Here is a 25,611-nt window from a genome sequence, read left to right as displayed (position 1 = left end):
TCCCATTTTTTTCAAAAATTCATAACTTTGGCAAAAAATTAGATACAATCTATTTTTTTTTTTCAAATTACGCGGAAAGCTCCATAGAATTTAAAAAAAAATACGGAATGGTAAAAAAAAGTTGTTATCAATTGTTTATTTAACAATTAATTTTTCAAAGATTTTTAAAACAGTGACTGACACGATCAAAAAATTTTTTTAAAATTCTGACATGTTCCTTGAACTGTACTACAACCTGTGAATTAATTCCAGAGGGGTGTTTTTCTTCGTTTTTGAGTTAAAAATCATTAAAGGTGTCGATGCGCATGAAATTGCGGCGCGCCGAGTCTCTACGTAACGGCGGGCGGCCGGTTGTCGTCCACCGCTACCCCGCGGTGGCGTCGCAGCGTTATTTTAGAGTCATTTTCACGATGTAGGACATGATTGAAGAATCTGAAAAAAATACTGTACCTTCACAAGGCCTGCTCGAAGCGATAAGTGAAGTTTCAGGAATGTATTTTTTACCGTTTTTTTATTACAGAGATTCAAAATAACGGTTACACACCATGAGAGTGCACATAAATGATAATAATTACATAACTTGCTACGTATTTCAAAATAAAAACACATTCTTGAAACTTCACTTATCGCTTTGAGCAGGCCTTGTGAAGGTACAGTATTTTTTTCAGATTCTCCAATCGTGTCCCACATCGTGAAAATGACTGAAATAACGCTGCGACGCCACCGCGGTGTAGCGGTGGACGGCAACCGGCCGCCCGCCATTACGTAGAGACTCGGCGCGCCGCAATTTCATGCGCATCGACACGTTTAATGATTTTTAACTCGAAAACGAAGAAAAACACCCCTCTGGAATTAATTCACAGGTTGTAGTACAGTTCAAGGAACATGTCAGAATTTTAAAAAATTTTTTGATCGTGTCAGTCACTGTTTTAAAAATCTTTGAAAAATTAATTGTTAAATAAACAATTGATAACAACTTTTTTTTACCATTCCGTATTTTTTTTTAAATTCTATGGAGCTTTCCGCGTAATTTGAAAAAAAAAAATAGATTGTATCTAATTTTTTGCCAGAGTTATGAATTTTTGAAAAAAATGGGAGTCTAATTTGTTATTGTTAATAAAAAATCGAATTTTGCATTATGAGATTCGCGCTTTGGCACAAAAATCTAACTCCTCCCACACAATCCACATGCCAAATTAAAAAAATATCTGAGAGATGACTGATCCGGTTGACGCGGAATAGCCCATATATATATATATATATATATATACAATATGTATATATACATCATATCATATATATATATATATATATACAATATATATATATATATACAGATACACCTGACGATGGTCGTGAATAATTATGATATACGACAATTTATCAAGAGGTAAAAGTGACATATTTTTTCAAATAGCAACTCGTTTACGTCGCTTTTCCGTCGCGACGTGAATGACCTTGGGAGTAATTATTTCACCAATAAATAGATAATATTTAAAGAAGAACTACAAATACGCGTTAATTGGACACGGTGGAAAGAAAATCAGAACATAGTTTTAAGAAATCTCATATTAACATATATTCATACTTATATATAAATACATAAATATAGAATTGTGTACATATATATAGTGTCTTTCGAATGATTATTGTTATTGATAAATATACATTAAGTTATACCATTAGATATATGAAGATAAAATTATAAAATGATAATATATTATACACACACATTAATTTTATTAAACATTATATTTTATTAATTATTATATACGATATCATGTTACCTATAATATATGTTATTATATCTTATATACGTTTTTATTTCTTTTATTTCGGTCCTCCTCAAAGTGAGTTTTCTTGGTTGAAAATGATTTTACCTCTGTAAGTACAAGACAATTATAGTATATGTTAATATATTAAATTTGTATTCACCTAAATATGTTGTATAAAGTACTGGCAGACTCAATAGAAGAACTTCATACTATCACGACATGATAACTTTGATATTTTACGCTCATTAAGGAAATGATTAGCGACTTCTCACCCTGAATTGTAACATTAACAGTACTCATACGAATATTCGATCATTTCTTGTAATCCACTCGATATTAACGATAAGATCATAAGTTTAATAATGTATCACGATTGTCGTAAGAAAATATATACGAGTATTTTATCTTAGAAGAATTGTCTGATATTATTTATAATTAGTATCGTCACTCAGTATCGACATAGTGCTACTCTTATCACGAAGAGATTTGAATTGCTTTACTAGGGAATTCGGTCCTGCGCACTTCGTGCCACTCTCTTTTATGTGTATTGTAATTTTGAATACGCTACATGATGAAATAGTGAATTATCTGGACATTCAGACCTTTTATCTGATCGTCTGCTTAACCCTTACTTGCCAGCTAGAGGTATAAATCACACCAGGATTGGTTTTCCTTTAATTTTAGGTACCTAAACAGCTCAGTTGCAATTAAGGCCCTTCGTATTGAAAAATAACTATAATTCAATTGTTTTTGTAAGAATGGCCATTATTATATTTTTTTTTTATTGCATTTTTTCAGTATACTTAAATTTAATTTTTTACTATATTAAATACATGATCCTTTGAAATAAACTTTCGATATGTTCTACAAAAAATTTGAAGAAAAATGTTCAATAATTTATATTTTATAACAATTTTCGTCGCTGGGGTGCGACGCACCTCAGTCTGGACAGTACGTGATTCTACATGTGTGTAGCAAGTAAGGGTTAAGAATGATCATGTTATGTTCCTGATGGGCTTGAAACAAGATGAGGAGTGTCTGAATTGATTGGAAACTCTTAATACGTTTATTGCCTATATAGTAGGCTCCTCTGAATTCTGAATGAATGTGCAAGATAACCGCTCAAAAATTCATCCTCGTTAGTTTTGTCTTTACAAAGGTCACACCACAAGATTCTTCATACATAATGCATCATATGCGAATGTCAACCGCCTGTGTGTGGAAAATGGATGTTACTTCTGTAACTTGAGATTATTCGTTCCAAACGTACGCCACTATGAGTGTCGAGTCGACTCGACGGAAAGAACATGAAAAACTAACATTAATGTCGTTATCGTCTTGATGACGTCTATATCGATGCAATTGTGCGAGGGAAATCGATTGGACGCAGTCCCAATACGCTGCGATCAACGCATCAAAAGTTACAGCCGAACAACGAGAACCTGTGTTTTCGACATTTTTCAGCAGGTGCTTTTTCCTTCGTAACTTCTCGCCTGTTGATCCCACGCTGTTTTCGCTGCGTTTTCTGAGTTACTGGGGGTCCGATTAGTCAGGAAAGGGTCATTTAAATCGAATCTGGGACCAATAATTTTTCGGCTAAAAAGTGAAAAAAAAAGCAAGGCTAACCCCTTTGCATTTTTGGCGAAAATTTTCGCGATTTCAAAAAGTGCTGGAATAAATTCTTTCGTGCACCATTCCGACGTAATTTTGCGAGAGAAATCGATTGGCCGCAGTCCCAATACGATGCGATCAACGGAGCAAGAGTTACAGCCGAAAAACGAGAACCTGTGTTTTCGACATTTTTCAGCAGGTGCTTTTTCCTTCGTAACTTCTCTCCTGTTGATCCCACGCTGTTTTCGCTGCGTTTTCTGAGTTCCTGGGGGTCCCATTAGTCAGGAGAGGGTCATTTAAATCGAATCTGGGACCAATAATTTTTCGGCTAAAAAGTGAAAAAAAAAGCAAGGCTAACCCCTTTGCATTTTTGGCGAAAATTTTCGCGATTTCAAAAAGTGCTGGAATAAATTCTTTCGTGCACCATTCCGACGTAATTTTGCGAGAGAAATCGATTGGCCGCAGTCCCAATACGCTGCGATCAACGCATCAAAAGTTACAGCCGAAAACGAGAACCTGTGTTTTCGACATTTTTCAGCAGGTGCTTTTTCCTTCGTAACTTCTCTCCTGTTGATCCCACGCTGTTTTCGCTGCGTTTTCTGAGTTCCTGGGGGTCCGATTAGTCAGGAAAGGGTCATTTAAATCGAATCTGGGACCAATCATTTTTAACCCCTTTGCATTTTTGGCGAAAATTTTCGCGATTTCAAAAAGTGCTGGAATAAATTCTTTCGTGCACCATCCCGACGTAATTTTGCGAGAGAAATCGATTGGCCGCAGTCCCAATACGATGCGATCAACGGAGCAAGAGTTACAGCCGAAAAACGAGAACCTGTGTTTTCGACATTTTTCAGCAGGTGCTTTTTCCTTCGTAACATCTCTCCTGTTGATCCCACGCTGTTTTCGCTGCGTTTTCTGAGTTCCTGGGGGTCCCATTAGTCAGAAGAGGGTCATTTAAATCGAATCTGGGACCAATAATTTTTCGGCTAAAAAGTGAAAAAAAAAGCAAGGCTAACCCCTTTGCATTTTTGGCGAAAATTTTCGCGATTTCAAAAAGTGCTGGAATAAATTCTTTCGTGCACCATTCCGACGTAATTTTGCGAGAGAAATCCATTGGCCGCAGTCCCAATACGCTGCGATCAACGCATCAAAAGTTACAGCCGAAAACGAGAACCTGTGTTTTCGACATTTTTCAGCAGGTGCTTTTTCCTTCGTAACTTCTCTCCTGTTGATCCCACGCTGTTTTCGCTGCGTTTTCTGAGTTCCTGGGGGTCCCATTAGTCAGGAGAGGGTCATTTAAATCGAATCTGGGACCAATAATTTTTCGGCTAAAAAGTGAAAAAAAAAGCAAGGCTAACCCCTTTGCATTTTTGGCGAAAATTTTCGCGATTTCAAAAAGTGCTGGAATAAATTCTTTCGTGCACCATTCCGACGTAATTTTGCGAGAGAAATCGATTGGCCGCAGTCCCAATACGCTGCGATCAACGCATCAAAAGTTACAGCCGAAAACGAGAACCTGTGTTTTCGACATTTTTCAGCAGGTGCTTTTTCCTTCGTAACTTCTCTCCTGTTGATCCCACGCTGTTTTCGCTGCGTTTTCTGAGTTCCTGGGGGTCCGATTAGTCAGGAAAGGGTCATTTAAATCGAATCTGGGACCAATCATTTTTAACCCCTTTGCATTTTTGGCGAAAATTTTCGCGATTTCAAAAAGTGCTGGAATAAATTCTTTCGTGCACCATCCCGACGTAATTTTGCGAGAGAAATCGATTGGCCGCAGTCCCAATACGATGCGATCAACGGAGCAAGAGTTACAGCCGAAAAACGAGAACCTGTGTTTTCGACATTTTTCAGCAGGTGCTTTTTCCTTCGTAACATCTCTCCTGTTGATCCCACGCTGTTTTCGCTGCGTTTTCTGAGTTCCTGGGGGTCCCATTAGTCAGAAGAGGGTCATTTAAATCGAATCTGGGACCAATAATTTTTCGGCTAAAAAGTGAAAAAAAAAGCAAGGCTAACCCCTTTGCATTTTTGGCGAAAATTTTCGCGATTTCAAAAAGTGCTGGAATAAATTCTTTCGTGCACCATTCCGACGTAATTTTGCGAGAGAAATCCATTGGCCGCAGTCCCAATACGCTGCGATCAACGCATCAAAAGTTACAGCCGAAAACGAGAACCTGTGTTTTCGACATTTTTCAGCAGGTGCTTTTTCCTTCGTAACTTCTCTCCTGTTGATCCCACGCTGTTTTCGCTGCGTTTTCTGAGTTCCTGGGGGTCCGATTAGTCAGGAAAGGGTCATTTAAATCGAATCTGGGACCAATAATTTTTAACCCCTTTGCATTTTTGGCGAAAATTTTCGCGATTTCAAAAAGTGCTGGAATAAATTCTTTCGTGCACCATTCCGACGTAATTTTGCGAGAGAAATCGATTGGCCGCAGTCCCAATACGCTGCGATCAACGCATCAAAAGTTACAGCCGAAAACGAGAACCTGTGTTTTCGACATTTTTCAGCAGGTGCTTTTTCCTTCGCAACTTCTCTCCTGTTGATCCCACGCTGTTTGCGCTGCGTTTTCTGAGTTCCTGGGGGTCCAATTAGTCAGGAGAGGGTCATTTAAATCGAATCTGAGACCAATAATTTTTCGGCTAAAAAGTGAAAAAAAAAGCACGGCTTTGCATTTTTGGCGAAAATTTTCGCGATTTCAAAAAGTGCTGGAATAAATTCTTTCGTGCACCATTCCGACGTAATTTTGCGAGAGAAATCGATTGGCCGCAGTCCCAATACGCTGCGATCGACGCATCAAAAGTTACAGCCGAAAACGAGAACCTGTGTTTTCGACATTTTTCAGCAGGTGCTTTTTCCTTCGTAACTTCTCTCCTGTTGATCCCACGCTGTTTTCGCTGCGTTTTCTGAGTTTCTGGGGGTCCGATTAGTCAGGAGGGGGTCATTTAAATCGAATCTGGGACCAATAATTTTTCGGCTAAAAAGTGAAAAAAAAAGCAAGGCTAACCCCTTTGCATTTTTGGCGAAAATTTTCGCGATTTCAAAAAGTGCTGGAATGAATTCTTTCGTGCACCATTCCGACGTAATTTTGCGAGAGAAATCGATTGGGCGCAGTCCCAATCGTCTGCGATCAACGGAGCAAGAGTTACAGCCGAAAAACGAGAACCTGTGTTTTCGACATTTTTCAGCAGGTGCTTTTTCCTTCGTAACTTCTCTCCTGTTGATCCCACGCTGTTTTCGCTGCGTTTTCTGAGTTCCTGGGGGTCCGATTAGTCAGGAGGGGGTCATTTAAATCGAATCTGGGACCAATAATTTTTCGGCTAAAAAGTGAAAAAAAAAGCAAGGCTAACCCCTTTGCATTTTTGGCGAAAATTTTCGCGATTTCAAAAAGTGCTGGAATAAATTCTTTCGTGCACCATTCCGACGTAATTTTGCGAGAGAAATCGATTGGCCGCAGTCCCAATACGATGCGATCAACGGAGCAAGAGTTACAGCCGAAAAACGAGAACCTGTGTTTTCGACCTTTTTCAGCAGGTGCTTTTTCCTTCGCAAATTCTCTCCTATTGATCCCACGCTGTTTTCGCTGCGTTTTCTGAGTTCCTGGGGGTCCGATTAGTCAGGAGGGGGTCATTTAAATCGAATCTGGGACCAATAATTTTTCGGCTAAAAAGTGAAAAAAAAAGCAAGGCTAACCCCTTTGCATTTTTGGCGAAAATTTTCGCGATTTCAAAAAGTGCTGGAATGAATTCTTTCGTGCACCATTCCGACGTAATTTTGCGAGAGAAATCGATTGGGCGCAGTCCCAATCGTCTGCGATCAACGGAGCAAGAGTTACAGCCGAAAAACGAGAACCTGTGTTTTCGACATTTTTCAGCTGGTGCTTTTTCCTTCGTAACTTCTCTCCTGTTGATCCCACGCTGTTTTCGCTGCGTTTTCTGAGTTCCTGGGGGTCCGATTAGTCAGGAGGGGGTCATTTAAATCGAATCTGGGACCAATAATTTTTCGGCTAAAAAGTGAAAAAAAAAGCAAGGCTAACCCCTTTGCATTTTTGGCGAAAATTTTCGCGATTTCAAAAAGTGCTGGAATGAATTCTTTCGTGCACCATTCCGACGTAATTTTGCGAGAGAAATCGATTGGGCGCAGTCCCAATCGTCTGCGATCAACGGAGCAAGAGTTACAGCCGAAAAACGAGAACCTGTGTTTTCGACATTTTTCAGCAGGTGCTTTTTCCTTCGTAACTTCTCTCCTGTTGATCCCACGCTGTTTTCGCTGCGTTTTCTGAGTTCCTGGGGGTCCGATTAGTCAGGAGGGGGTCATTTAAATCGAATCTGGGACCAATAATTTTTCGGCTAAAAAGTGAAAAAAAAAGCAAGGCTAACCCCTTTGCATTTTTGGCGAAAATTTTCGCGATTTCAAAAAGTGCTGGAATAAATTCTTTCGTGCACCATTCCGACGTAATTTTGCGAGAGAAATCGATTGGCCGCAGTCCCAATACGATGCGATCAACGGAGCAAGAGTTACAGCCGAAAAACGAGAACCTGTGTTTTCGACCTTTTTCAGCAGGTGCTTTTTCCTTCGCAAATTCTCTCCTGTTGATCCCACGCTGTTTTCGCTGCGTTTTCTGAGTTCCTGGGGGTCCGATTAGTCAGGAGGGGGTCATTTAAATCGAATCTGGGACCAATAATTTTTCGGCTAAAAAGTGAAAAAAAAAGCAAGGCTAACCCCTTTGCATTTTTGGCGAAAATTTTCGCGATTTCAAAAAGTGCTGGAATGAATTCTTTCGTGCACCATTCCGACGTAATTTTGCGAGAGAAATCGATTGGGCGCAGTCCCAATCGTCTGCGATCAACGGAGCAAGAGTTACAGCCGAAAAACGAGAACCTGTGTTTTCGACATTTTTCAGCAGGTGCTTTTTCCTTCGTAACTTCTCTCCTGTTGATCCCACGCTGTTTTCGCTGCGTTTTCTGAGTTCCTGGGGGTCCGATTAGTCAGGAGGGGGTCATTTAAATCGAATCTGGGACCAATAATTTTTCGGCTAAAAAGTGAAAAAAAAAGCAAGGCTAACCCCTTTGCATTTTTGGCGAAAATTTTCGCGATTTCAAAAAGTGCTGGAATAAATTCTTTCGTGCACCATTCCGACGTAATTTTGCGAGAGAAATCGATTGGCCGCAGTCCCAATACGATGCGATCAACGGAGCAAGAGTTACAGCCGAAAAACGAGAACCTGTGTTTTCGACCTTTTTCAGCAGGTGCTTTTTCCTTCGCAAATTCTCTCCTGTTGATCCCACGCTGTTTTCGCTGCGTTTTCTGAGTTACTGGGGGTCCGATTAGTCAGGAAAGGGTCATTTAAATCGAATCTGGGACCAATAATTTTTCGGCTAAAAAGTGAAAAAAAAGCAAGGCTAACCCCTTTGCATTTTTGGCGAAAATTTTCGCGATTTCAAAAAGTGCTGGAATAAATTCTTTCGTGCACCATTCCCACGTACTTTTACGAGAGAAATCGATCGGCCGCAGTCCCAATCGTCTGCGATCAACGGAGCAAGAGTTACAGCCGAAAAACGAGAACCTGTGTTTTCGACCTTTTTCAGCAGGTGCTTTTTCCTTCGCAAATTCTCTCCTGTTGATCCCACGCTGTTTTCGCTGCGTTTTCTGAGTTCCTGGGGGTCCGATTAGTCAGGAAAGGGTCATTTAAATCGAATCTGGGACCAATAATTTTTCGGCTAAAAAGTGAAAAAAAAAGCAAGGCTAACCCCTTTGCATTTTTGGCGAAAATTTTCGCGATTTCAAAAAGTGCTGGAATAAATTCTTTCGTGCACCATTCCGACGTAATTTTGCGAGAGAAATTGATTGGCCGCAGTCCCAATACGCTGCGATCAACGCATCAAAAGTTACAGCCGAAAACGAGAACCTGTGTTTTCGACATTTTTCAGCAGGTGCTTTTTCCTTCGTAACTTCTCTCCTGTTGATCCCACGCTGTTTTCGCTGCGTTTTCTGAGTTCCTGGGGGTCCGATTAGTCAGGAAAGGGTCATTTAAATCGAATCTGGGACCAATCATTTTTAACCCCTTTGCATTTTTGGCGAAAATTTTCGCGATTTCAAAAAGTGCTGGAATAAATTCTTTCGTGCACCATCCCGACGTAATTTTGCGAGAGAAATCGATTGGCCGCAGTCCCAATACGATGCGATCAACGGAGCAAGAGTTACAGCCGAAAAACGAGAACCTGTGTTTTCGACATTTTTCAGCAGGTGCTTTTTCCTTCGTAACTTCTCTCCTGTTGATCCCACGCTGTTTTCGCTGCGTTTTCTGAGTTCCTGGGGGTCCCATTAGTCAGAAGAGGGTCATTTAAATCGAATCTGGGACCAATAATTTTTCGGCTAAAAAGTGAAAAAAAAAGCAAGGCTAACCCCTTTGCATTTTTGGCGAAAATTTTCGCGATTTCAAAAAGTGCTGGAATAAATTCTTTCGTGCACCATCCCGACGTAATTTTGCGAGAGAAATCGATTGGCCGCAGTCCCAATACGATGCGATCAACGGAGCAAGAGTTACAGCCGAAAAACGAGAACCTGTGTTTTCGACATTTTTCAGCAGGTGCTTTTTCCTTCGTAACTTCTCTCCTGTTGATCCCACGCTGTTTTCGCTGCGTTTTCTGAGTTCCTGGGGGTCCGATTAGTCAGGAAAGGGTCATTTAAATCGAATCTGGGACCAATAATTTTTAACCCCTTTGCATTTTTGGCGAAAATTTTCGCGATTTCAAAAAGTGCTGGAATAAATTCTTTCGTGCACCATTCCGACGTAATTTTGCGAGAGAAATCGATTGGCCGCAGTCCCAATACGCTGCGATCAACGCATCAAAAGTTACAGCCGAAAACGAGAACCTGTGTTTTCGACATTTTTCAGCAGGTGCTTTTTCCTTCGCAACTTCTCTCCTGTTGATCCCACGCTGTTTGCGCTGCGTTTTCTGAGTTCCTGGGGGTCCAATTAGTCAGGAGAGGGTCATTTAAATCGAATCTGAGACCAATAATTTTTCGGCTAAAAAGTGAAAAAAAAAGCACGGCTTTGCATTTTTGGCGAAAATTTTCGCGATTTCAAAAAGTGCTGGAATAAATTCTTTCGTGCACCATTCCGACGTAATTTTGCGAGAGAAATCGATTGGCCGCAGTCCCAATACGCTGCGATCGACGCATCAAAAGTTACAGCCGAAAACGAGAACCTGTGTTTTCGACATTTTTCAGCAGGTGCTTTTTCCTTCGTAACTTCTCTCCTGTTGATCCCACGCTGTTTTCGCTGCGTTTTCTGAGTTCCTGGGGGTCCGATTAGTCAGGAGGGGGTCATTTAAATCGAATCTGGGACCAATAATTTTTCGGCTAAAAAGTGAAAAAAAAAGCAAGGCTAACCCCTTTGCATTTTTGGCGAAAATTTTCGCGATTTCAAAAAGTGCTGGAATAAATTCTTTCGTGCACCATTCCGACGTAATTTTGCGAGAGAAATCGATTGGCCGCAGTCCCAATACGATGCGATCAACGGAGCAAGAGTTACAGCCGAAAAACGAGAACCTGTGTTTTCGACCTTTTTCAGCAGGTGCTTTTTCCTTCGCAAATTCTCTCCTGTTGATCCCACGCTGTTTTCGCTGCGTTTTCTGAGTTCCTGGGGGTCCGATTAGTCAGGAAAGGGTCATTTAAATCGAATCTGGGACCAATAATTTTTCGGCTAAAAAGTGAAAAAAAAGCAAGGCCAACCCCTTTGCATTTTTGGCGAAAATTTTCGCGATTTCAAAAAGTGCTGGAATAAATTCTTTCGTGCACCATTCCGACGTAATTTTGCGAGAGAAATCGATTGGCCGCAGTCCCAATACGCTGCGATCAACGCATCAAAAGTTACAGCCGAAAAACGAGAACCTGTGTTTTCGACATTTTTCAGCAGGTGCTTTTTCCTTCGTAACTTCTCTCCTGTTGATCCCACGCTGTTTTCGCTGCGTTTTCTGAGTTCCTGGGGGTCCGATTAGTCAGGAAAGGGTCATTTAAATCGAATCTGGGACCAATCATTTTTAACCCCTTTGCATTTTTGGCGAAAATTTTCGCGATTTCAAAAAGTGCTGGAATAAATTCTTTCGTGCACCATCCCGACGTAATTTTGCGAGAGAAATCGATTGGCCGCAGTCCCAATACGATGCGATCAACGGAGCAAGAGTTACAGCCGAAAAACGAGAACCTGTGTTTTCGACATTTTTCAGCAGGTGCTTTTTCCTTCGTAACTTCTCTCCTGTTGATCCCACGCTGTTTTCGCTGCGTTTTCTGAGTTCCAGGGGGTCCAATTAGTCAGGAAAGGGTCATTTAAATCGAATCTGGGACCAAAAATTTTTCGGCTAAAAAGTGAAAAAAAAGCAAGGCTAACCCCTTTGCATTTTTGGCGAAAATTTTCGCGATTTCAAAAAGTGCTGGAATAAATTCTTTTGTGCACCATTCCGACGTAATTTTGCGAGAGAAATCGATTGGGCGCAGTCCCAATACGATGCGATCAACGGAGCAAGAGTTACAGCCGAAAAACGGAGAAATGTAGCCGTCATTTCTCTGCTGTTCGTACTACGCTCTTTTCGCTGCGTTTTCTTGTGTACACATACATATACATGTATGTTCCCCGTTCATCAGTAAAAGATAAAAATATAGAATCTGATGCTTATCTTAATCCATTCATTTCTATCTCCGTCGATTCTGGTACCAGTGTAAAACATACATATGCCTGTTTCCCGATGAGTAATGAATGCAATGGAATCAAGCATAATGTTCATCCTGTACACTTCAAACTACAGTTTCAATGCCTCTAATAGTTACACCCTCTGTAATGTCTGTAGATTCTTTGCGATTTTCCGAGACAAAGAAGTTTCTGTCTCACAATCAGAATCTATTAACAGGAGCCATTTTCTACTCATCATACTCATAGCAATGCAAAAAAAAAATTCAGACCGTCTGCTGCGACAGTACAAAGAAATCGCGATATCATTTTTTTGCCGCGTCTTTCGAACCGCTGTTTCCAGCAAATTTAGAGTATATGCTACGGTATTTTGTCGAAAAATTCTGACGATGTAGGGGCTGAATCCAAATGATTCCAGCGTTTTTGAAATCAGATCGAAATTTAATATGGTCCTCCAAATCCGTGGTTTCCATTACTGACAGGTTTGTAGCATTCTCCGATGAGTAAGGAAGAAGAAGAGGATACAACGGCAGGAGACTAATTGAAGGTGGTTTGGAGTTTGTGTTTTTTGTTGAAAACCGATTAATCTTATTCGTTAAAGTTTTATTTGATTTTTATTTAGCAATCACTTTTCAAGTATGAATATTAAATGTAGCATAATAAGATTTAGAGTGATCATGTATATGTATGTATATAATATCATGTTATCATAATACTAAATACGATGGTCCGCATTGCATAAAATCTACTCTTTCTTTTTATCTTCATATTAGATTGAAATGAATGGTTTATATTATCTCTTCTTTTACCAAAAAACTGTAATCAGTAATGTATACACGTATATACTTGGAACATCTATGAAAAACAGAAAGTTGGATTTTACACAAAACGGCCCAGCGATTCAATTTACCTACAGGCAACTAATTAATTGAATATCTTTTGTTTTTATTTTTTTATATTTTGCAAATTTTTTTTACTTTTTTTTTATGCATAATTTTTTTTTTACTTGTCTGCGCCAGTTCAACTTTTGAGGCGTATTCATTATCAAGAATTCTTTAAGCGTTAATGCATTGGGAGTTATCAAATAATCATACTTAAAATCTAAAATAAAGTTGATTAATTATAATAAAATTAATTATAAACTAATACGTAGAATGAATAAAATACTCAACAATATGCTTGCAGTGTTCGCAACATAGAATCATTGCAATGAGTTCTGGAGATATATATTAGAATATGCTTTACATCTAATACAAATCGTAAGATGGCATCACTTTCTGGTGATCCATACGCAGGTTATCGATTGATTGCATATACCAAAAGGCTTACCAAGTAATATTCAATGAAGTCAGGAATGGCTTTACATACGTCTTTGCACAAAGATAAAATATTTGCTATTTGCTGAAAACAGTGAAATCGGATCCTTCAGGAATTCAACACTCGCAAATACGTTATTTGAAACATGTTGATTGCTAAGATCACAAAAATTGTGCGACATATTTGAAAATTAGTAATCATTCATCAGAGTAAAGAGCAAAGTGCAAGTATTGGTATATTTTCACTGATTAGCCGACTATGTTGTTAAAAAATGTGGTGAATATGTCATTTTGATCACTTCCTCAGAACCAGTGAAAAGTTGTTAAATATTGCAATTTGATTCTTGTTAGCTGAAAAATGTTGAAGTAGCTAATGCATATTATCTTGTTCACTTACACGCAAGTATAACAATAACAATAATAGTAATATATAATATATGATTATTAGTATAATAATAAAATTATATTAATATTGGATGAAATGATAAATTATAATAACTCCCAACCTGTCACGATTAACGCAAAGTTTAATCAATAATAAATTTAATACTGCTAGCTCGTCAATCTTACCATAAAGTTTCTATGATGTTATACAACATGTGAAATAAAAATGGTCAAGTGTTCAAGCAGCATTCAAGACGTGGGATATTTTGTGAGCGTGTAATAATTGGATGTTTTATCATTATTAAAATTGTTCAAGAGAATGATAATTTAACAATTTATTAAATGTCTATATTTTAAGCTCTAAGCATGACTATCTTTGTTGTATACTTCAATTTCTTAAACTTAACTCATAGGTAACAGTATATATGTTGGTAGAAGGCTACAATAATAATTGAACATTCACCAGCTTTCCATAGCTGAACAATTTCACATCGAAATAACGAATAAAACTCAAATTGCTGCTTAGCAATTTTCTGGAAATATTAAGAAAATTGCAGCATATGGCGCGGGCAGCAAACAAAAAACATTAATATGACAAATTATAACGAATTTTATTGTTTCTCTTTTCAATTCCCTGCAATTGACTCCTATATGCCTTATCTTTAACGTATAAAACTGGTACCTGAAAATGGACAAAAAAAAGTTGTAAATTAAAATGAAGAATCAAACTGTACAACTAAGTCCACATTGCAACAAATTTTTCTATCACTTCCCAGCAAGTATTTGAACTCGAAAAATGAAATTCGTTCCGAATTGATTAATGTTCAAGAATATTCATTCCAATATTAAAAACTGATATCTTTCTTAATGTAAGCATGCTTTTTTATCGACGCAAGTTTAAGCTCGGAAAAGCGATTTCTTTACAAGAAACTAAAAACAGTATTGACTTCAAAACAAAGCAAGAAAAATATTTCAACATAATAATGTAGAAAGTTTAAATTTCTAATCCGAATACCGAAAGTTTTGAAATATCTTTGATGAGCATTTAGGTAGATAAACTAACCCATATAAAAGATGGTTAATAGATAACCGACATCAAATTTTACTTGCTGTAGATATTTCATATACTCTCACTGCATACATGTGGAGTAAGATTAAAGAAAGAAAATAATTGATAAAAATAGATATAATGCGTTTCAACTTATCTAATCATGTATTAACAAAATACATGAAGAAGTTAATTCTTTGTATTTATTTGAAGAAATAAAAGAAATAACAAACGCTAAGAATGCACACATCACGTTCTTTCATTATGTTTGTAGTGTGAACTTAAGTTAGTAATTGTTTCAGAATCAAAAGGCCTTCAATGCTTCTGCAATTAAAGTATTGAATCACGAAGTTCAACATACTTGACCCAGATTGAAAAAATCTGTCAATAAAATTCCCAAGACGCACTGAACTGGACAAGTTTAATGCTTGAAACAAGAGACATAATTCACGTATGAAAACCCTGACAGAAATTATTTTTTCAAACTCTTAGAAATATCTAAAAATCTCCTCAGTTTGAATCTTTATGTCAGCTTGCAGTTTTGCTGAAAAATTTCCGACAAATCATAATGATATGCAAGAATTTTATGGTATAAATACCTCAATTTTTATCTAGAACATAGATTTCGGTACATGTATGAAAAAACTATAATGTTTCTTGCAATTGTCTGTGAAAAGTTTGCAAAATTCTAGTTTTATTAAAAGTAATCTTTTACACATATGTACTAATTTTTGCCAGCTGCATTTCAGAAATATTAATCTTCACTTCACTGTTAACTAAAAATTTCTAATTGCTATCGGAAATCGACCCCATTTTTCAATAATTCTGTATTGTCAAAAAATACGCTGAACAACCAATATTCAGATTTTTTCATATTCGTGATACAAAATCTTATCAAAAGATATGAGTTTCGTTGTTTCCATCTCGATTTAGTCAAAATTTGTCAGAAACTAGTTAACACGGAGTCTTTTAAATTTTCAATCGACAACAAAAGTTCGCAAGAATATTAGTTTTGTCCATAAATTTTAACAAACATTATCAGAATCATTCAAACTTTTCCTGCAGATATAACACAGAAGTTTTTTCATGGTTGACCGAAGAGATGGTAAAATTTTTCTGAGGGATTTCTAAGACTTTTATATCGGATATGTACAGAACACACTCTTCTTTGAATATATGTGAATGATAAATGTGAATTTTGCTTTTTGCTGTTGATATTATAATAAAATATTTATAGTAAAACATTGTTCAGTTACCTCTGAGTTAGATTTAAAAGTGAAGTCACGTAGTTGGTAGATTACTCGATAGCATAGAGCATGTAAAGATTGCCAGAATCATTGCCGGGTGGCACGAGTGCATGGGTTGGTGGTAAGACTGTGAAGCCGAGGAACATGAAGGTTCGAACAAGCATAGCTGAAATGAAAAACACACAATGTTCGTACGAAGAAAATATCCACCACAATTAACAGTCGTCGAAAACATGACGTATGCTTACCTCGATCGGTGCGATCCTTCCTCAGGCAAACAACAACATTGGTGCAGTGGAGAGTTTCTTCCGCATATTCGAGAAGAGAAACAAATCCCTCTTTCGAACCCTCCGGAAGGAGACAGCTAGGAACTTGGATGTAGAGACAACCCTTCCACACAACTGTTTCCCACTTAACACAAGTGCTTTCGGTCAATTGGAGTGCGAATGTTATACGCAATGATTCCTGATTCTTCAATTCATTTAATAGTTCATTCTCCTGTAAAATTATAATGCTTGTAGATAAAGGATGCGCAGTAGCACATTGAATTATCATGGTACAAATGATTTTTATGGAAACTGTACCAAAATTTTTCTGAAAGTATTTTGGAAAATTGTCGTAACAAATTCTAATATTTCCTGGAAACTTGGTAAAAATATATTTCAATTTCCATGCAGAAAATTACTAACGAAAAATGGACTGTACCATCTGAATCAAGCGATACAAAAGAATGAAAAAAAAAAAAAAAAAACTTATTATTGCCAACGATAGTGAACAAGAATGAAACAACATCCCTGATATGTAATAGAAATAAATGTAAGTAAATTCGAGTAATGTCAGTGAAGATGGCAACAGTTTCAGAAAAGTTTATCAGATTACCAATAGAAAATGAAATTTGGTAAGAGTAGGAGGTTTTTCCGAAAACTTTCTAGAATTTCTTGAAACAGCTCACAATCAGACATCGTTAGAATAATTCAAAGATTTCCAGCGGAAAAGATACAAAACCTTTCTCGGGAGTGTTCAGAGATATGGTAAGTTTCTGAGAATTTTTTGCACCAGGAAATTCATTAATCTTTTCACTTTTTACAGGATTGACAAACGGCAATTACTTGAACAATTTGGGAGCTCACAGAGAGCTGACTCTGCTTAATCCCCACGCCGCGGCTCTCTGTGTTGACTGTTGAGACAGACAAGGCGGCATGGGGCGCATCAGGACCACCACAGAGGCCCCACGCCCAGCGTTATACAGTAGTGCTGCTGCTGTTGGCGCATTCCCTCATACATGCCTTCCTCGATGTATTTGCTCGACATCCCGCTTTGTGGAGAACAAAATAGTAAAATAAGGAGCCATAATTAGGTCCATAATCCAAGAAAATTCATTCACTATATCGCTCAATAATTACTCTTAAATTCAAGTTCGAGAAAAAAATTATTCTTGCAGTGGATTTTAAAAATTTACCAAGGGTAGGCATGTTGTCAGCCAAGAATGTAAACACTCCAAAGCCAAAAATAAGTCTTCAGAGGTACATGGACTACTATGCTTTAAATAGCACAGATTGCGTGTGTGTGTGTGTGTGTGTGTGTGTATTTTTTTACCTAGTCATCGTGTATATCTCATCTGTGTTCATAAATAAGAACTAAGAGAAGGTTATTTTATCTATGTGCGTAGTAAAATTCATTTTTACAAGATAAGCTAATCAAGAAAATGATTAACACAGTTATGTAACTTGCTTTAAAAATTCTGCACATCACAAAAACAAAAGTATGAGAATGTTCATAATTAAAGTAACAAATGATAAATTGTGTTATAATATTCTGTAAACTCAATTAAATTAGATAAACAAATTATATGTTACGAGTTATTAACTTGAAGATGTAAAATATGTAAAAAATTATCAATAATTTAACCAAATAAATGAATATATAAGGGAACAGAAAGTAGAATAAATGAAGGAAGAGAATTTCGTTACGTAAATCATGACCCAGATCAAAGAGGTTGTTATTTTTAAAGTAGAGATATGGACGTATAAAATATGTCCACTATAGAATTGTTAACATCGTTCGACTCCAAGTAGCCAAGAATATAAGCAGTATCTGTATTGGTAATGTTGCACAATGTGTTCACGAAGAAATGGAATAGCTCTATTGCATGAAAACAAAAAAAAATAAAAAATTTAAGCACTGTTTTGAACATAAAATCTAGTACACTCTTATTTTTTGCGATACAAGTTTGCTATAAGGAATCGAATCAGAGATGAAATACAAATCTTTTTCGTGTACTTATTCATGAAGCTGTGATTTACAGCTACAGAGGCGTTAAATAGTTAGTTGTGCAAATTCTACCAAGCAAACACCACGGACCAATTGGAGCATTTGAGCATTGATTGTAGCCTCATAATCGTCTCTGATATAAGTAGTGAGAATGCCAAACATTGACCATAATCATCCAAGATTACATATCCAGAGAAGAACCGTTAAATTCACAATTAGACTCATATTCAGTGTTAGAATAGATGTTATGTATTGGGGCATGATTAACGTTACACTGTCGCTAACAAAAAATTATTCACCTGGGCCTTGGAACCATTGTGATTCAGTCAACAGGAGGTCTAAAAATAATGTCGATGCAATGATTAGGATTGTTGGTAGCTGCAGAAAAAGGGCTTTGCCCTTTGACCGTTGTAGCGCGATAATTTTTTACTAATAATTTTGTGCAGGCAAATAAACAATATTGGACTGGCCAAAGCCAAACGCTCTCAACAGCTCTGCTTTTCCTTTGGTTGTTTTCTATGCCCAGTAAAAAATCAACTGATCATTACCAGGGCTTGCGTTCCAAATTTATAAGACTCGAACGGTACACAGCGTGAAAACATTGTTGAATGCCCAAGTTGTCGTCATTGAAATGGGCACGAAGCCAAATCTGACAATCGCAAGCAAAGTGAATTGACTTTGATCTCTAGCTATGGAGAACATCGCAAAAAGTACTTGCTTTTAGTTAATTAAAGCAAAACATCCTACGATTGGTTGTCGGGCATTTGCGGTTGAACGGGCTGCACTGTCTGAATCAAAACTTAGAAAAAAAAAAAACTATTTCAAAAATCTCCAATAATGACACATGCACCAATGATGGTGAACGCAACTGGAACAATGTTCATACTAAGTGATAAAAATGATTCTGAGCAAATTCGAATAACACAAGCTAAGTGATATCAATAATGTGAAAAAAGTATTTATAATTACAACGTTCAAAATGCTTAAACTGTGATGTCTTTCATGAGGTTCCGATATCTTTGGGCTTATTTAGTTCATCATATAAATTGCAGAGACAGCTTGAATTCAATGCCACTCATATTCATCTCAGGAATGAATAAAAGAGGCTGAAATTAGTAACGTTAACAGAACAAAACACCAGGGATCAAATCATTACTGCGCAATTTTAGCATGACGTTGAACAATTGAAGACAATTCAAGAAGTTGGCTTTGCAAAATATGAATATATTTTATTTGTCACAGTTTTCTAAATTTTAGACATTCCTAAAGATGCGAAGTAACGATTTTTCCTTATATGCGTAACTTCATCTTTATATGCGTAAAGGTACATTTGTGTAGGTATAGTTCAATAGATGTTGAGTTCATAATTATACTTGCGTGTTGCAGCTCACTACAGTATTAGATTGCTTGAATGTTATTCAGACAATTTATGGAGACTTGGTTAGCAAACGTATTGAGCCCAAAAACATTCAAATTAATTGAAAAACCCCAGAGTTTAAATATTTTTGACATTCTAATTATAGAACTTCGCCTTAAATTGTTGATGTCTTACCTTACAAAACTCTAATCTGTTCAGTATCATTTCTATTACATATTACAGATTTTGTTTCATTCGTATTAACCATTACAGGATAAATAACATTGCCAGGGATTTCTGAAACTTTTTTATCCCAAACTTTTGATTCCACTAGTCTAGCCTATTCATCCTTTGAGCTAATAATGATATGCTCCATAATTTAATTACCTAATGCCATTTTATCTCAATATATTGATCGAGCGAATTCAGAACTCAATAAACGTAGTGCAAAGTAAATAAATCGCAGTGTTGCAGAGCTTACAAGTTGTATTTACTTGCATACTGGAGAGTATGCGATTAGTTTAAGGAGTTCATATCATGCTGGATGTTATGAGCTCCAATGTACGATACCAAATACAAGTATATCGGTGCAAGATACACAGAAGTCAGATAAGGACCTCACAGACATTTTCTAATACTGCAGCTGAACAAATGAGCGGGTAGTACCCTATACAATTGACAACTGTATATTTGTCAATTTATGGTCTAAAATGCTTCATATTGAAATGTCTAACATTTGCTTCAAAACAAAATCCCAAAAACCTATTTAGAAAATCATTACTTTACCGAAAATACTACCTCAAGATGTCAGATCGCCCTGTTTTACTCATCAATTCAGCAAACAGTATTCACATATTCTTTTCCATTCCCGAGTGTTGAAATCGTTTAAAATTATATGAAATACTAAATTTTGCGACTGAACTCACGTTATCATAGGAAAATATTTAAATAATTGACATAGAATAGAAATATTGAAGTCAGCTTCTGACTCAGCTCTTAGCTCTTGGCTCTTTATTCATACTTACTCTCAGTTCTCCGAAATTTTTTAAATTACCACAGATGTATCAGTAATGAACAATCATAAACTATCATTTGTCAAATTTTGGGGGGATTTTAACAATCAAGAGAGGAGAAATTTAAAATACAGTTTACTAGATCAGCAAAACAAGGTCGGACATCTGTAAAAAAATAGAGTAGCCCAATCTAACCATTGCATAAGACAATTATTGAAATAGGGAATATCACTTTGCATAACAGATGTTGACAACTGAATCCACTATATCCATCAGACCTAGATTTAAAATTGTTTAAGTAACCTCTACTTGGCCCCAACTTTTGACAAGCGGTACGAAAATTGTTATAACATTGTTAAAAAATCTTTCACATGATTGTCGATAGTATATAATATGTGTTAACATGCTTTTACACATATGGATATTCTGTAATACGTTTGAAATTAGAAATTCCAACGAGACACAGTGTTTACACTTCGGAATAGATATACAATTGGCATTGGTAGATTAGTATCAAAACATCTGGGAAATAAGGAGAAAGCAATATTTGAATTTTTAGGTGTGTACACAATTGTAGTAAAGTCGTCAACATGACATACAAGCAGAAATAAAATGAGTGTCATACAAATGAATGTAGATTATGATTTCTGTGGGTTCATTTACAGAGAAATTGAATATTCAGTAATTTTACATTATATTAAGCAAAATTAAATATAAATAGATTAAACCAATCATAGACACAATAAAGATAAAGAATATTAATGGAGGAAAACAAAACAAGTTTTGGAACATTCTGGAACTTTACAGTCGTCAATTCAAAAGTTTAAATCATCTCATATTAACAACTGACGAGACTTTGAGCCAGTAACAATTACGGGATTAATACATAGAATATTAAGCAGGTGAAAAACTGTTCATCGCGCATACAAGTTATCATTATCTCATGAGATGATAATTATGAATGTGAAGAACACAGAAAAAAAGAAACCAATGGCAGACATCGAAATCGAGATAATTTTTGTCATACTGAGGAACTTGGCCTTTAAACGAAGAAACAAAAATATAACTTGAGTTAATAATTGTGAATAGATACAAATTTGTAGTCGATATAATCGAAAGAGGTCAGGGGGTTGGTAGAAACAAATTATATTGGCAACGGAACGGTATAACAAAGTATGCAAGATGGCGTTTAATGTTAAATAAAAATGGCGCATAGGTGAACTCACCAATTACTGGAAATTAAACTTGGCATGATGTCTTCGTTTTTACTACGTTCAAAATTACTCAACGCCTGACTGGCTCTAATACTCATACTTCTTCTTTCGTAAAATCTTGGCGGATTTAGTTTAACTGCGTCGAGCAGAATTTTGTTTTCTTCTGGAGACACTGAGCTAATACTTTTCTTGCTTGCTGCGCTGTTGAGCGTACGTGCGATTTGGAGCAATGTGGAAAATCTCCCCGAACATTCTATCCTTGTACGTGTACTCTGACGTCACCGTCCGATTACGAGACTGAGACTGCGCGTTGCGCATGCGTATAAAACGAGTTGTTTGCCAACTACGACGGAGACTACGAATACAGACTGTCGACATGACAGTGCCGTAATCACTTGTAAAGTTACGAATGATAAGTGGCGGAAGTATTTCGAAAAACTTTCTGAAATTTCGACGAATTTATCTTCTACGGTTGCATCTCGATATTGCATTCGACATAGACAATACAGATTTCGACGTGCATTATTGAAGTGTTTCGTGAGAAACTAGGTAGAACCAAAGACTTCTGATATTAACAGTCTTTGAATATCTTCACGAAACAAATAGAAACTAATGCAGATGCACGGCATAAACTAACTGTTGTCAAGCTTATATATGTGAAACACAGAAGTTTAATAATCTAATATACGATAAGCGTAATGTTCTATATTTATTTCACATCAGATAAATTTTCTCTGTCCTCGCACATTTACGATATGAATTGGAAAAAATGAGAATTTGCAAATGCATACTATTCGTTTATTATAAATAATGTAACAGCTAGATATTTGAATGCAGAAACAAGATGTTTTACAATCATCTTGAGTTACGTTTTTATTCCATCCAGATAGATTTAAATATTACGATTATACATCGCAAATGAGGAGCATCGCTGCACCTCAGAAATATTCTTATTGATGGCTATTTCTCAGCCACTAAGAATGTGTACGATTCAGATTCAATCAATTGAATTATAGCACGGAAGATTGGTTCGACATAAAGGATATTCGGTCAAGGCACCACACTTTATTAGCTAGATTACTATTCAAATAATTGAGTTGATTATCTCTCTTATTCGTTTTTTTTCTTTTTTGTTTTGTTTTTTGTATAATATAAAAAAGTTTATTTTACTTATGATACAATAGCAACCGATGAATGGTATCCATAAATCGTTGTTGCAACATTTGCATCTGCTTCGAATGTGACATATAAATAAAAATCAAAGATATTTATTTCTTTTTAAATACTTTTGAAAACAATACGAAACTAATAAAAAATGAGTAAGCAATTACTGCATATGAATATAGTGCATTCAGCCGCACATGATTTGACGAACGAAGTCTTCATAATTAATATTCCCTTGTGAATCCTCATGGCCAGCTAACAGGGTCTCAACTTCTTCATCACTGAGTTTCTCTCCTAAATAATTATGAACCATTAGTAATTATCATGCTCCTCAAATATACGAATAGACAAAAAATGAGTACAGAGATATAACACACTTTTTAGTAAAAATATTGTTTGAACAATTTTGTTGACGTTGAAAATAATGAAACGATCTAATAAATCATATTTTATTTTTGGTACGAGCAAGCACTGCTGTCCAAAATTATTTTCAGAATCTGTCAGAAATATCTATGAATTAACATAGTTCAGAGAAATTTATAAAAAATATTTAAGAGGAATTTGTAAAAAAAAAAGAATTTTGCCATGTAGGTCTCAACATACATCAGTTGGGCAATAGTTTACATACCAAGTGTGGTTAACAGATGCCTGAGTTCGGCGGATGAAATGTAACCATTTCCATCTTTGTCGAAGTGTCTCAATCCCTCAATGAAGTCATCAGCAGTATCGGAGGTGCGAGACTTACTAATGGCTTGATAAATGGGCAAGAATACCTCGAAGCTAATTCTCTCATCAGGCTTGTGCTGGTGAGTGAACTTTTTGACGTCTGATTCCGTTGGATTTTGCCCCAAGGCTCTCAGGGCGTCGCCAATTTGAGCAATGTGGATTTTTCCATCCCCGCGGCTATCAAAAAGCTGGAACGCCTCTTGGAATTCTAAAATATTATTAATAAATGACAATAAACAAACCAGATGAGATAAAAAAAAAAAAACAATGTTGCAAATTTTTTCCTGCAAATCCGATAATTCTATCTTATAATTGCAAAAATAAATACTTTTACATCTAGAGCAAAGAAATTTGTGATTAGATTTTACAAAATCAACAAAAATTGAACCTAAATCTAATAAGTGCGTCATTATGTCCATCCTCAGAAGACAAGTAAAGATTGGAATTTTATCAATACTAATGACGTCACTGAGCTTTACAAGTAAGGTAAAATTATTAAGTTATATGATTTACCCTCAACAGATGACATCATCCTGTTGGAAAGTTCTTGATAACTGTATCCATACATCTTTGTATGTTTATGTATATTGTGAAAGATTAAGAGAACAAAAAGAAATCAATAAAAACAAAAAACAGCAAAATTGATGAATTTTCCAGATATTTTTCGTAAATTTAAATCACTCTTTGAGAAAATAGTAGGTCATGGACGTTAAAATTTAAAATCTGCGTTCAAATTCGCGCAAACACAACGATTATTAAAAATTGAATAGAAACATGAAATTAGGGAATAATACAAGGCGAAGAATTTAGGCGCGGCTGTTTACGTTGTCAGCTTCATGAGATAATCGCGAAAACTGAACTCTCGAGCCAGGAATGAGAATAAATTGTCGATGTAAGGAAGAATATGGGAGAAGCGTCAGTATAACAGAGGAACGTTCACTTTCAAAAGTCGAGCCATAAAAGGTAATCCTCGATAAATAGAAGCGGGGCGTGTCTAAAAAGGCGAAGGTATTCTTGACCTGAATTAACGTAAAGAAAAAAGAGAAAAAAATATCTGCCCTCCTTAGTATGATACAGAGAGCTTCAGTCACTCACCGGCCAGCTGATCCTCTGAATACGAAGCCTGGAACAAGGGCACAATTTATATACATATTTCTTGTCTATTTCAAACGAGTTGGTCAATTATTTTTTTTACGTCAATATGTCAAAGCGTTCCTTACCATTGTGCAAAGTACAAGTTCCTGACGCGGAATACACGCTTACTACCAGATGCGTGTCGTCGTGCTGACTAACCGCCAACCGCTCGCTTCTTGCAGTCACAACGAAACGTTCGTGACGTAGGCAGAATGCCACACGATATTCTTTATCACCGGAAGTGACTAATCCAAAGTTCAAATTTCTCTAAATATTGTACAATTTTTTTATCAAACTGCTACAAATGCTCGATGAAAATATCGGCGTAACTGTTTTTATCGTTCAGAATGCTTCAAGCCGCTATAAGTAACGCTAAGCATTCCTTGGCGAAAGGCATTCGTTTCCACCGCACGGTTGAATTTTGATTTGCAGAGCATTTAACCAATCGAAACATCGTAGGCTAAGGCACCAATGCGAATTTCGCTCCTTGGGTTAACAGTTCTTGATTCCATTTTTTTCATTACCTCGCTCTCAGCAGCCTTAAACTATGTTAAAATAGTTTTTGACCGACCGCATTCGTAATTCAAGGTAGCACCCTGATAATTTCTGTTATATTCAAAAGCTAAAATAATCGCACGGGCCCATCGTATATATTTCATCATATACCGAG

At 36.6% G+C, this 25,611-nt stretch overlaps 2 protein-coding genes across 3 annotated transcripts; both read right to left on the bottom strand.

Annotated features, from left to right (window-relative positions):
* Positions 1-12,662: 12,662 nt before the first annotated feature.
* On the bottom strand, positions 12,663-22,163 carry LOC124299242 (ornithine decarboxylase antizyme 1). The gene is given in 6 exon segments (XM_046752306.1): positions 12,663-14,449; positions 16,072-16,228; positions 16,311-16,560; positions 17,172-17,273; positions 17,275-17,377; positions 21,930-22,163. Coding segments are annotated over 5 exon segments (657 nt in total). The 5' UTR covers positions 22,016-22,163; the 3' UTR covers positions 12,663-14,449; positions 16,072-16,112.
* Positions 22,164-22,743: 580 nt separating this feature from the next.
* On the bottom strand, positions 22,744-25,281 carry LOC124299243 (myosin-2 essential light chain). 2 transcript variants are annotated; one of them, XM_046752308.1, is made up of 4 exons: positions 25,028-25,281; positions 24,903-24,930; positions 23,710-24,015; positions 22,963-23,375 (listed from the first exon to the last, which is right to left on the bottom strand). In XM_046752308.1, the coding sequence occupies exons 1-4, from the start codon at positions 25,028-25,030 to the stop codon at positions 23,269-23,271; spliced, it is 444 nt and encodes a 147-aa protein (XP_046608264.1). In that variant the 5' UTR covers positions 25,031-25,281; the 3' UTR covers positions 22,963-23,268. The 2 variants fall into 2 exon arrangements, with proteins under 2 accessions (XP_046608263.1, XP_046608264.1); XM_046752307.1 differs by lacking the exons at positions 24,903-24,930; positions 25,028-25,281 and adding an exon at positions 24,321-24,870 and having other exon boundaries at positions 22,744-23,375.
* Positions 25,282-25,611: the final 330 nt, after the last annotated feature.

This window comes from Neodiprion virginianus, chromosome 2 (genome assembly GCF_021901495.1).
Source record: "Neodiprion virginianus isolate iyNeoVirg1 chromosome 2, iyNeoVirg1.1, whole genome shotgun sequence".
NCBI lineage: Eukaryota > Metazoa > Arthropoda > Insecta > Hymenoptera > Diprionidae > Neodiprion > Neodiprion virginianus.
This window is presented reverse-complemented; position numbering and strand designations above follow the sequence as displayed.

What these genes read in the sequence shown, in the direction of transcription:
- LOC124299243 (XM_046752307.1), bottom strand. Translation starts at nt 24,375, where the DNA reads ATGTATGGATACAGTTATCAAGAACTTTCCAACAGGATGATGTCATCT. An exon ending in GATGATGTCATCTGTTGAGG is followed by an intron (nt 24,016 to 24,320) that starts GTAAATCATATA and finishes ATAATATTTTAG; the next exon opens with AATTCCAAGAGGCGTTCCAG. An exon ending in GCATCTGTTAACCACACTTG is followed by an intron (nt 23,376 to 23,709) that starts GTATGTAAACTA and finishes ATAATTATTTAG; the next exon opens with GAGAGAAACTCAGTGATGAA.